The 13,411-nt window shown below is 44.3% G+C and overlaps 1 protein-coding gene across 1 annotated transcript; it reads right to left on the reverse strand.

Moving 5' to 3' along the window:
* Positions 1-11,229: 11,229 nt before the first annotated feature.
* On the reverse strand, positions 11,230-13,200 carry LOC130747871 (uncharacterized). The gene has a single exon (XM_057600922.1). It carries the CDS (start codon positions 13,198-13,200, stop codon positions 11,230-11,232), a length of 1,971 nt encoding a protein of 656 aa, XP_057456905.1.
* Positions 13,201-13,411: the final 211 nt, after the last annotated feature.

Consider the following 13,411-nt stretch of genomic DNA (forward strand, 5'->3'; position numbering starts at 1 on the left):
ATCTTTTATTCATAATGATTTATGAAGGAGGGGAGGTCAATGCATTTTACAAACTAGAGGGGAGGTCAGTGCAATAATGTTAAACCTGAGGTACTTGTAATTTCCACTAACAAAATTTAATGTCAATATAGAACTTTTTACACCAGTCATGCATATCAATTAATCTTGCATTTAAAATGATGGTTATAAAAAAATTTAGAGAAAAAGGTTGATGCATTGGGAGTATATTTTTTTTTACCCACATCAGCTAATTAAATTAATTTAAAAATTTAAATTTTTCTGTGTTTACACCTGTTCCTGTCTAAGGTATGACAATGGTAATAAAGTACCCTTGAAAAAGAAGTAAGTAATACGTAAATAAGGAAATAATCTCATAAATGATGAAAAAGGTCCCTAGTACAAGGTGAGGACATCCTTTTTATAGTATGAATGATCCTTATCTAGAATGTTCATGGATTTGGGCCTTACATGCAGGGCCCAAATCCCTATGTTGAATAAGATAAATACATGTGTACAATATAACAAGACAAAACAACTCGGGCCCACATCCTCAAGCTGGGGTCCATGTCCTAATCACCTTCCTGTTGATCTTACCGGGCGGGTCAGTGGACTTATAACGACCCGCCCGGCCCATAAGCCCACAAGACATGAAGCTCCATGTTTTCTGGAACTGAAATGTCTTAATCAAGATAGAAATGTTTCCGCCACCTTTCCCGTGGTAAGCTCGCCTAGTCTAACCTAGCCCACAAGCCATGAAGCTCCATGTTTTCTGGAACTGAAATGTCTTAATCAAGATAGAAATGTTTCCGCCGCCTTTCCCGTGGTAAGCTTGCCTAGTCTAACCTAGCCCACAAGACAAGAGACCGCCCCTTTTGGAGTCTACTTGTCTTTTGAAGTTCACGCCTAGTCGCCCGAACTGCTTGGCTCGTGCCGGTTCTTCTACCATTGCACCGTTACCGAAAAATTGCCATCATTAGCTTTCAACTGCCGCAGTCTTTTCACGTGGAATTCGAGGGATTGCCTCGATTTGTGAAAACATTTTAAAAAGGTCGTGTCTTTTCCACTTTCCTTCTCTCTCCTTACTTGGCTTCCCTATATAAAACCCCAAATCTTCACATTTTCCTTCTTTTACTTCTTCTTACTTTCAACCCTTGCATTCGTTGAAGTTCTCTGCCCTCAACAGCCGCTTGCTACTCCGGTGACCCTTCAGTGTTCCGACCACCATTGCTCGCTGCGTTCCCATTACCTTACTTATCTCCGGTCAGTTTCTCTCTTTTCTCTTTACTTTTCTTGTTGTTTTTCCATTCCCCTCCTTTTTCTGAAACTTCTTCAAAATGTCTGCCAAAAACCCCTCTTGTTCTTCTTTTTCTCTTGACCCTGTTTCTGATGATGACAAAATTTCTAATAACCAAGATGTTGTTACGATTGACTCTGATTCTGAGTCCCATACCTCGCCCTCTTCCTCGGAACCCGCCCCAGAAAGAGCGGCTTCTATAACCTCTCACCTTTCCACCGATAATCCCCCAATTTCTGAAAGTTGGCGTACTAGTGATAAGTGTATTGATGATAAGTGTCTCCTGCGTTCCGTTTGGAACAGTGTTCAAGCACTAAACAATAATCGCCTTAACGCCCGAGGCTTCACCAGGGTGAACCCCGAAACCGGTCATAATGACGACCTGGCTCTGAACGTCGCCCCTTGTGATGAAAATGAGGTCGTCACCCTTAAACCAAATGGAGCCAACGGAGAGCCCGCCTGGTTCTATCTTCATGGGTATATTTTTACCGAGCTTTTCATGAAGCTTCCTTTTTCCAGTTTTGTTTGTGATGTGCTCACTATTTTAAATGTCGCCCCCTGCCAGCTTCTACCGAATGCCTGGGGCTTCATCCGTTGTTTTGAGTTGTTGTGTGAGCAACTAAATGTTGTCCCCACTTATCCATTATTTTTCTTTTTCTATAAGACTAGCATCGCCAAACCTTCTTGTGTGTCCTTCGTTCCTCTGTCGGCCCGCCCTAACATGGCCATTTTCAAACCCTTGAAGAGTAACTTCAAACATTGGCAAAAGAAGTTTTTTAAGATCGTTCACTCGCCCGATATTCCGAACCTCATCCTCGACCAAAAAGACCGCCCCTTATTCCCTCTACACTGGACCGTGAATCCTCGGCGAGACATCACTGTCGTGCTTGAGGCACTGACCAAAGAGGAGAGAGAGGTCGCCTTTTACATCCTTACCCTCCCTCAGATTTCCTGTTCCGACCTTCTTCAGGCCGCCAAAGATGAGAAACTTCCGCAATTTTTTTGTAAGTCTGGAATCATTATGCAGGCCTTGTAATGAGCTTTCCTTGGTCGCCCATTGGTAACCCCCCCCCCCTTTTTTTCCAGCTGAAATGGGCAAGTCCAAGGGCGGCGTTAATGCTGATAGCATGCAAGCCTTGATCGCCAGTCAGGTTGATGCTGCTAAGGGGCAAAGGAAGAACGAGAAGAAAAACTTGAAGAGTGACAGGAAGAATAAGTCACCCTTGGTTGATGATCGTGACCCCAAACGCCAAAAATCTGGCGGTTCTTCCAAGAGTGACCCCAAGAAAACAACATTATATGATGCCTTATCCAAGGCTTCAAAAGACAGGAAGTCCTCCAGCAATATTCCCCCGCCCCCACTTCACACTCCTGGCGCCTTTGCTAACCTGGTAGCTGCCGCCAGCCCTGCCCCTCAATCATCTCGAGACGCGGTACCTGGGAGCGATACCGGCGCTCTTCATAGTGTTTTTGATCCCAAATTCAATGGCTTGAATTTTATAGAAAGAAATTTCAACACTCAACTTCCGCATGATGTGGCCGCTAAGGGCGTTCGATCTGTTGTGACCCTCGCCGTGAACCAAGTGTAACACCCCGATTTCGGTGGCGTCACTTTAGTAACCAAAAATAAACTTAATGCGGAAAAACGTGAATATTTTTTTTTTGATAATAACTAAGACAAGACTGAATTAAATAAAACCCAACAATAACAATAATCAGAACTAATATACAATATATAAACAGCCCCCGCTGTAGTAGTAACCTCGTCACGAGTAAACCTCCAGTGACGGAAAGAAAAGTGTAACGCCCGAAGGCAAAAGGTACAATCCACAAGAAAGGTCAAGTGTCCGCAACACCATCCCTCAAAACTGAGAATAAGCTGGCCCATCGGCCTGAAGCAAGACCTCCTAAGTCCAACCAACTCTCTGTGATTCCCGTAAAGAAACCACACAAAAAGCTATAGGTGGGAAACTACCCTGTCCCCAAAGAAAACAAATGATGTTCAGAGCTAAGACTCTACTCCTACACTAATCCCATCTCGAGGAGCTCACACCAGCACTAAAACCTACATGCTAGCATGATCGTCGCCCGAATCTGAATTCAGAACGACCTAGTCTAAGTACACCATCCGTCCTCCTCTCGCTACCGCGATGCGCTCCTGTTCCAGCATCTCAACTCTAGTTCCCCCCGAAGGGTGAACCATCATGATCTAGACCGTCGTGGACATCTGACAAAGGGCGTTTGTCCGCCAAAGCACACACAGAAGACGCGAGGGTCAACTCCAAAGAATTATGTAAATAATAACATCGATAGATACAGATAATAGAATAGCCACTTAGGCTTATAGCTAGGGATATTATTCCTAGGGTTGCATGTTCCATAATAACATAAACGCAATAATAGCAGATAGCATGTTCCAAATAGGTTTAACAATTACCAATCACACTCAACAACTAAATTAGTATGCATGTTGCATGATATGTATGCAGGTTAACCCAGTCAACCAATATGCAATCCGGAACGGATGGACATCAACGGATCAGCCCTAGCACCAGCCACGGTGGGACCATTTCGGCCCGCGTGCCTCTTACTCCAACGACAGCGGTAGTCAGATCAGTCGTAACCCGTAGGTCTGCCATTTCGGTCTGCTACAAGAGACGTCTACAGACGCTCTTTCACGGAAATCCGGGTCTTATGACCATTTTGGAATCCGACGAGGTCCAGAGTACGTCCTGTGTTAATACCTCATTAATGTTGCATGAATGCAGGATGATTAGACAAACAACGTCTCCGAATCTCACTCGACACGTCGCCACGTGTTCTAGGTAAATTAAAGTCTCTAAAAGCTTACCCTAAGGTAAAGTCGATTCTGCGACAAAAGACACTTCTTCACGACAACACATAATCCACGATGATCTCCAAATCATCCGACTCATCTCAATCCGATGGTCACCACTGCACAACGAGCACAGAGTATCACACTCTCGGAAACTAACGGTTTCCCGGACTTATCCCCAGGATAGCCCAACAACATAGCTGCTCCAACAGCACAACAACAACACATACTCAACGCCTCTCAATTTTCTCAACACTTGGATCCGACGACACTTCTCGTTTTCCAAAATTAAGATTTGCAACCGAAGCTTCCTTTCGAGTTTGTTATCATTACTTAAAGATTTAGAGGTTGTTTAATGTCTTATGAGTTTTCTTTACAAAATAGTATCCTTTTAGTCTTATCGCAAATCCTATCAGTTCTCGGGATCTCCTAATCGCCAAATGACTCCAGAGAATGTCTCGATCCATACACATCATAACAAGGCCCGAATCTCATTCGTCCTATCAAACTTTCTCAAAACTCTCAAAATAAAATCGGCATGACCTGCCCGCAATCCTCACTAATCAGAATCTCAGATTTCATTACAAAAGCATGATTAACTCATCACAGTCAACAACATGTCATATAACAATACATCTCAGAATAAACACATAGCACTTAGCATATAAAGCATGCACCACACATCCTAAATTACCCAATTAGCACTTAGCATGAAGATTCAATCTCAAAAGCATTCAGTAGATTCATCATCTACATTGTCAGCCGAAGCCTCAGAAAACATTTTCCAATCAAGCACAAACAATTGCATAAACAGTAAACAATGTTGAAAGCATCGACCCTAAGCATTAACTAGAGATTCAGTGAGTAGCCCTCACCTGTAGATTCTCCAGGGTGAACTTCAAACTCTTCCTCACAAGCAAAGCGTTGCTCCTCAGGAAATTCCTCAAAAGTTCCTTTAAAGCAAAACCACAGAAATACTATCAGAATCTATCGAAAACTAAACTATCAATACTTACTAAGGTTACTCGAAGTAATCTATACCCTAAGGTACGATAAACTAGCGCGAAAGACAAGTTTTCGGAAAAGGAAATTTTCCTCCTCCCCCCTAATAGGGCTCGGCCACTTTGTGCAATTATGGGGCTCGATTTTTCTTCGATCAAACTTGGTTCCTATGCTTTCATAAGCCGTAACTAAGGGTATTCTGAACTCGGAAAAATTATCGGATCAAAAACTGTCGCAGGGGTATTTTGGTCATGATTTTTAACTTAGAAATTTCAAAACTGAAATCCCAAAAACCAAATTTTGCAGGGACGTCACCAACGACGTTTATGACAACTAATCCTACTAGCACTAAGCTAAGGCGATAGTTTTCAGCCTAAAGGTGGAAGCTTAACACCAAAAACTCCAAAAATGGGTATTTTAGGTTCAAATTGATTCCGGCGGAATTCCGGTGACATAACGGAAAATCTAACCCGGCAGAAGTGATCTTGGGCGCATAAGGAAGAGGTTTAGAATCAGAAATGAAAGATTCAGGATGATTTTGCAAAAACCCATAAACTATCCGCTCAGAAAACTCTACAGAAAAGCTATGGAAAAAGCGATCGGAGGTAAGGATTAGCGACTATACCTCGAAGCCTTGAAGTAGCAACTAACGGATCAACGATCAAGCAAGCGATGAACAAAATTCTTCTTCCTTCTTCCTTGTTCTTGGCCGCGGGTTTGAGGAGAGAAAATGGAGGAAAATTTGAGTTTTTCTTCCTTTCTTTGCTATATATAAAGGTTGGAAATTCGCGGGAAAATGAAAGTTTCGCGAATCTGATTTTTCCGGCGTCATTCTCCGTGAATTAATAGATATGTTTTGGCGAAAGAATTCCAAAACTACAATGAGGTCTCTTTGTATTTTTGGCAACTAAAGCATAGTCGGTATAAAACTATTTTACCCGATAAGTTGCTTTTTGCATCGAATGTCGGAATAGAAAACTTCCTTCTGAAGAAAGATTGAAATCATCAAGAGAAATGGGTGTACGCGTGTAGAATATTCATTTGAAGCTCTGGATAGAAAAAGTCTTCATTGTCGAGAAATTCTAGGGTTTTGAAAAACCAGGGTTTCGTTCTCGGCAAACTTCCGATGATTGGAATCGGACGTTCGTAGATCCTAGAGTTTCGCCTCGAAATGATGGTGATATATGGAAAAAGAGAAGTTCTAACATTTCTCTGAAGATTTTTGGAATTAACTGCCAGCGTGCCTAAAAGTGAAAATTAGCCATATACTAGGGTTTCTGACCTAGGTTTAAGCGTGTAACGATCGTGCTATAACTTTTATCGATCATAATGCAATCCTTGAACTTTTCCTGAACTTTCTCCTTCATAAATATATTTCATTTAATAAACTTTCGTTCAGGTTTCCCTTCACATTACATCAACCCTAATCGTGAATAAGAAGTTTATTCACTTAGCATAAGCTTAAAAAAAACTTGGGCCTTACACCAAGCGCTCGCCGCTGCTAGCTGTGCCGCCGGTCTTCTTCCTCATTTGAAGAACATTGAGTCTGACAAGGCCCGCGCCCAGCAAAAATTTGAAGATGCTAAGGTGGCCTATGCTCAATTGAAAACTGAGTCGGACACCGCCGCCAAGCGCGCTGAAACTGCCAAAAAGCAAACTGAAGATGCTTTGGTCGGCGTCCGCCGTCAGCTTCAGGGGCGACTGAGGATCTTGCTAAGGAGAGAGCTGCCAAAGGGACTCTTGAAACCAAACTTCACTCTGCTGAAGAAGAAATTAACAAGCTGAAGGCAGAGTTGCAAAAAACTAACGAGACACTTTTAGTGAAGAGTTCTCGCCAATATGTTTTAGGTCATCTCAGCACCAAAGAGCAACTTCGGATTCTTTATCCGAAACTTGATTTTTCTACGTTTGGTTTCATGAAGAAGGTCGTGGATGGCAAAATTGTAGGCGATCCTGATCCTGAAGTAAGCAGCCTTCCTTTTATGCAAGAGTCTGATGATGAGGAAGAGGGCGAGGATGCGGAGAAGGTTGCTGCAAGCGAAACAACTCAGGGCGAGGGCGTGGAGAAGACTATTCCCGCTGCCAGCGCAAATAATCAAGCATAGGTTTCTAAGAATATTTTCCATGTTTGTAACTTGAACTTTTGTTGTTTCTATTTGGATTTCGGGCTCCACCCTTTATTTTGTAATGACGCATGACATTTGGGCATTCGTTCCCTTTTTATTTCAGTCATATTTTGCTCAATCATTTTAATTTCGTTATAGCGTGTTTGCTGAGACTTTACTCGCCTTTTGGCGAGGTGTTTGGCTTGGTATGAGAACCAAGGCTTAGGCACATTTTACTGGCCTTAGTCTTTTTACGAACGAGGCTTGGTTTCTAGTGGCCACTAGAATTGCCAAGGCTATGTTTGCTCAGTGATGACACTTTCTGATTGCGAAAGCTTTTTGTCATTTTGGGTCATCGCCATAAGAAATTTGTTTAGCAAAGTTTATGAGTTAGATCTCGCCAATTGTGACAAATATCAAACTTTAAAACATTTTTCATTTCTGTTAACAAAAACTAGGGTTCATATGGACATGAGAGTTTTCCTCCCTTCTTTTTACTGGTCGCCTCATTAAAAACCTTTTTCAAGGAAAAAAGAGTGCGACCTTCTTTTCTTAACTATAGTATTGCCTCAAACTAGAGGCGTTCCATGTGCGGCGCACTGCCACACCATCCAATTGCTCTAACTTGTACGCCCCTGCGCCTACTTCAGCTTTAATCCTAAAAGGACCCTCCCAGTTGGGCGTCAACTTGTTCTTTCCTGAAGTTAGCGTCCTTTCGCGCAACACCAGGTCTCCCTCCTTCATTTTTCGAGGGACGACCTTAGTTGCATACTTTCGGGCGACCCTAATCTTTCCAGCTTCATTACGCAAGTGCGCCTCTCTTTGCAATTCTGGGAGCATGATCAAGTTTGCAATTAAGTTATCATTGTTTTCTTCCTCATTTCTGTTTGTAACCCTCCAACTTTGGTTTTCTACCTCAACGGGTAACATGGCATCTGACCCATAGGTTAGCCTAAACGGCGTTTCTCCAGTGCTGGTTTGTACCGTGGTATTGTACGCCCATAAAACACCGGGCAACTCCTCCGCCCACCAGCCTTTCGCCTCATCAAGCTTCTTCTTCAACCCATTTAATATGACCTTGTTTGCCGCCTCAGCTTGACCATTCGTTTGAGGATGTTCCACTGAAGTGAATCGCATGTCAATCCCAAGGTCAGCACAGAAGTCCCTTGTTAATGTGCTGGTAAATTGAGTGCCATTATCCATAACCAGTGTCATTGGAACTCCAAAACGGCACACAACACGCCTCCACAAGAAATTCCGTACCTTGGCTGCAGTAATTGTGCCGAGTGCCTCAGCTTCTATCCACTTGGTGAAATAGTCCACTGCCACCACAATAAACTTCAATTGACCCTTTGCTTTTGGAAAGGGTCCCAAAATGTCCGTTCCCCACATGGCGAAGGGCCATGGGGCGGTCATTGTTGTGAGTTTCTCTGGTGGTGCCCTGTGTATATCGGCAAAAACTTGACATTTTGAACATTTTTTCACATACTCCATGCAATCTTTCTTGACGGTTGGCCAATAGAATCCCGCCCTAAGGACTTTAACGGCCAAAGACCGCCCCCCAATGTGGCTTGAGCATACTCCCTCATGAACCTCCGCCATTATTTCATGAGATTTTGGCGGTATCCACACATTTAAGCATTGGAGACATAATCCCCCGCCTATACAGCTGTCCACCCACCAAAGTATAAAAACTAGCCTCCCTCCTTCTTTCCTTTGTGTTTTTGCTTTCATCCTGCGGTTGCTGACTTAAAAATTCAATGATTGGATCCATCCAAGATGGTTCTCCATTTCCTATAGCCTTCGCCACTTTGAACTCTACCATGTCTGTACTTGGATGGGGCAAAACCTCTTGTATTACGGTTTGGTAGTTTCCGATTCGCCCAGTGCTGGCTAGTTTAGCCAATGCATCAGCACGCTCGTTTTGACTTCTTGGTATGTGCTCGATCCTTACGTGTCCAATCGCCTGCATAAGCCTTTGAACAATTTCAAGGTATTTGGACAATTGTGGATCCTTCACTTGGTATTCACCACGCACTTGCTTTACTACCAATTGAGAGTCGTCCTTTATATACAGTTTTTGCACTCCCAATTCAATGGCGAGTCTTAAACCGGCTATTAATGCTTCATACTCGGACTGATTGTTGCTCGCCCTGAATCCAAACTTGAGCGATTGTTCAATCAGCATTTTGTCCGGACTTTCGATCGACACGCCTGCACCACTTCCTGATTCATTGGACGAGCCATCCACCGAAAGTACCCATTCTGCATTTTCTTTATCACCCTCTGTGGGTGTTAACTCCGCTACAAAGTCAATCAGACTCTGGATCGTGACTTGTCCTCTTGGTTCATAGCTAATGTCATATTCCGACAGCTCGACCGACCAACTCACTAGTCGTCCTGACAAATAAGGCTTTTGCAAAACTTGCCGCAAGGGAATATCTGTTTTAACTTTTATCTGAAAACTCTGAAAGTATGACCGAAGATGCCTGGCGGTCTTTAGTATTGCCAGAGCCGCCTTTTCTATTTTTTGGTAACGCGCTTCCTCCCCTTGCAGCGTGTGACTAACAAAGTATATGATTTTAAATTGCCTGTTTTCTTCTTGAAGCAATACCGTGCTAACCGCCGCCTCGGTGACCGCCAAGTAGAGAATTAAAGGAATCCCGGGCGTTGGCTTAGCTAGCATAGGAGGTGACGCTAATAACTCCTTAAGCTGCTGGAAGGCCTCCTCACACGCCGCTGTCCACTGAAAAGTTGTATTCTTTTTCAAACACGCAAAGAATGGCGCTGCCCTGTCACCTGCTTTTGGCAAAAAGCGAGATAAGGCCGCCAACCGTCCTGTTAATCTCTGAACTTCACGAATATTGGATGGGCTCTTCATGTTCACTATAGCTTTGCATTTGTTGGGATTAACCTCGATCCCCCTTGATGTGACCATGAATCCTAGAAACTTGCCACCTAAAATTCCAAAGGAGCATTTTTCTGGATTCAATCGCATATTGTACTTCCGGATCTGTGCAAATACCTCCGCCAAGTCTTCATGATGGGCGCCCCCTTTGACAGTCTTAACAATCATGTCATCCACATATACCTCCATGTTTCTTCCTACTTGATTTACAAAAACCTTGTCCATCAACCGCTGATAGGTCGCCCCCGCATTCTTCAAACCAAAGGGCATCGTCCTGTAGCAATAGTTCGCCTGACTTGTCATGAACGCCATTTTCTCCTCATCAGGGCGATGCATCATTATTTGATTGTATCTGGAATATGCATCCATTAAACTGAGCAGTTCATTACCGGACGCCCCATCTACCAACTTGTCCACATTTGGGAGCCGATAAGAATCCTTTGGACAAACTTTGTTTAGACTTGTGTAATCTGTACACATTCTCCATTTACCATTAGCCTTGCGCACCATAACAACATTTGCCAACCATGTTGGATATTGGACTTCTCTAATGAACTTTCCGTCGAGCAAATTTTGAGTTTCTATTTGTACTGCCTTGTCCTTTTCCTCGCCCATCCGCCTACGAGCTTGGACAACAGGTTTTGCTCCTGGCTGAATTGACAAATGATGAGATATAACGTTGGGATCAATGCCTGGAACATCCTTAATTGTCCATGCGAATAAATCCAAATTATTTTTGAGTAACTCAACCAACCGGTCCTCTTGATCCTTTGATAAGGTACTTCCAATTTTCAAAGCACGCCCAGATAAGTGAACAGATTTGGTTTCTTCCGCTGGCTGAGGTCTCAACTCTTCCGAATCATCCTGAGGATCCAAATTGAAATTCTCATGTGGAAAAATCTCCGTGACGCGATGTGTTCCTTGGCTGCCTTCTTGCCATAAAGTTCCAGACTTTGTGCATAACATGCTCGGGCGACTTCTTGATCCACCCTTAAGATTCCCACCTTTCCATTGCAAGCCGGATACTTTACTGTCAAATGGGCGGTTGAAATTATTGCACATATTTTGTTCAAAGTATCACGCCCTAGAAGCACATTATACGTCGCCTTACATGGGAGAACCAATACTTTACTTGAAATTTCTTCACGTATTCACCCTCACCAAAAGTAGTGTCCAACTCCACGTAACCTCGTACCTTGGCCCGGTCGCTGGTGAATCCAACCAGACACCCCATATATGGTTTTAAATCCGACTCCTTTAAACCCAATCTTTCAAATGCATCGCCATATATGATGTCAGCAGAACTGCCTTGGTCGAGAAAAACTTTCTTGGTAACATAGTTGTTTACGCGCAGAGTCACCACTATGAGATAGTTGTCATGCGGTATCACATGATCAAAATCTTTTGGTGAAAAAGTAATTGGAGTATGGTTCAGCCAACATTCCCCCTCATAGGCGTGGTGAGCCGAGTTTACTGCCTCCACAAATCTTTTCCTTCCCTTGCTAGATATGCGCCCGCCGCCAAATCCCCCTGCGATTGACAAGCAAGACCCGGCAGGTACCCCTAACTCCTCAACGACCTCCTTTCCCTTTGCGGAATCACCGCCCTTGTTCTTGACTGCATCAAGCTGTGTATTGTCTCCTGAGATAAAATTGGACAAATGCCCCGCCTTGATCAGTCGTTCAATTTCCTTGCGCAAAGTCCAGCAATTATCTGTATTGTGTCCCATGGCTTTATGGATTTCACACCACTTTGTTGTGTCTACGTTTGCAGGGGGACGCCTAGGTGGCCTTGGGTACTGAACCACATTAGTTTGCCCTACCACTCGCAGTATTGTGCTGAGAGGAGTGTTTAATTTGGTTTGATGACCCTGGGCGGGAGCATGTCCCCCTTGGGATATGGCGGGTTGACTGTTCCGATGCCAAGTGTTACTCTGTGGCCCCTGTCGCCCTGCTGGATACGGCGCTGGCCTTGGCTGGCGCGGTGTCTGAGCGGGTCGCTGATCTTTAGGAGCGCGGCCCTTTTCAGATGAGACATCTGGTTGAGCTCGCCAGTCGTCCCTATCTTTTTTAGTTTGCTCATCCTGTTCAACCAAGATAAACTCTTGTACCCGTGCCTGCAAATCCATCATATCCTTGGCAGGCCGCCTAGTTAAATCTTTGTTCAATGAGCCGCATCTGAGTCCATTTTTAAAGGCCGCCACACACACATCCGGACTGGCGTCCTCTAATTGCACTGACACTCTACTAAATCGGGACATGTAAGTTTTGATACGCTCGCCCGAATGCTGTCGAATATTGAACAAATCAGCTGGGGTCGCCTTTTGTGCTTGATTGGCTGAGAATTGTGTTAGAAACTTAGTTGACAAATCAGTGAAGTTGGAGATGGAATATGGAGGTTGCTTAATAAACCAAGTCATGGCCACGCCCTTAAACGTTGAAGGCAACAATCTGCACTTCACAGCATCGGTCGCCCCTCCAATGATCATTTTAGTATTAAAATACCGCAAATGATCAATTGGGTCGGTATCCCCCTCATACATGTCCAAAGTTAGAGTTTGCAGATGCTCTGGAATCTCAACTGCGGCGACTATGGGCGCAAAGGGCTGAAAATCCACCACATCCTCAGCGTCCACACGTTGCTCACGCCTTAAGTCACGCATTTGATTAAGGTACTCCACCTGAGCCTGTAAATGCTCATTTTGACGTTGAACCGCCTGGATAGTGTCCAACACCTGCCTGAGCTCCGCAGATGAGGCTCCTACCACATTGTCCGGTGCTCGCACAGGTGTGTCGGCCTGCTGATCTCCCAAAGCCTCCGCTTCCGGGGTGGGAAGCTTAGCTTTAAGATCCAGTCCCGATCCAACAGCCGCATCTGGCCGTGCCGGGACATCTGGAACCGTGGTAGCATGAGATCGTACCGCCACCGAGGCTTCATCTGAAGAAGCTTCTCCTTCCAACTCAGGTTGTCCTACAGGGGCCTGGCTCCTGACTCCCGTAAGACGACCTCCACCACGACGACGGGGAACTCGCCCACCACAAGAACGTGTCTCCATAACCAAAAATATGCCTCTCACGTCAGCGGAAGAATAATCACTGAGTTAGAGCCACAGACGACGCCAATGTTCCTGTCTAAGGTATGACAATGGTAATAAAGTACCCTTGAAAAACCCTAGCAGAGCTAAAAGAAGTAAGTAATACGTAAATAAGGAAATAATCTCATAAATGATGAAAAAGGTCCCTAGTACAAGGTGAGGACATCCTTTT

Source organism: Lotus japonicus, chromosome 1, assembly GCF_012489685.1.
Source record: "Lotus japonicus ecotype B-129 chromosome 1, LjGifu_v1.2".
Lineage (NCBI taxonomy): Eukaryota > Viridiplantae > Streptophyta > Magnoliopsida > Fabales > Fabaceae > Lotus > Lotus japonicus.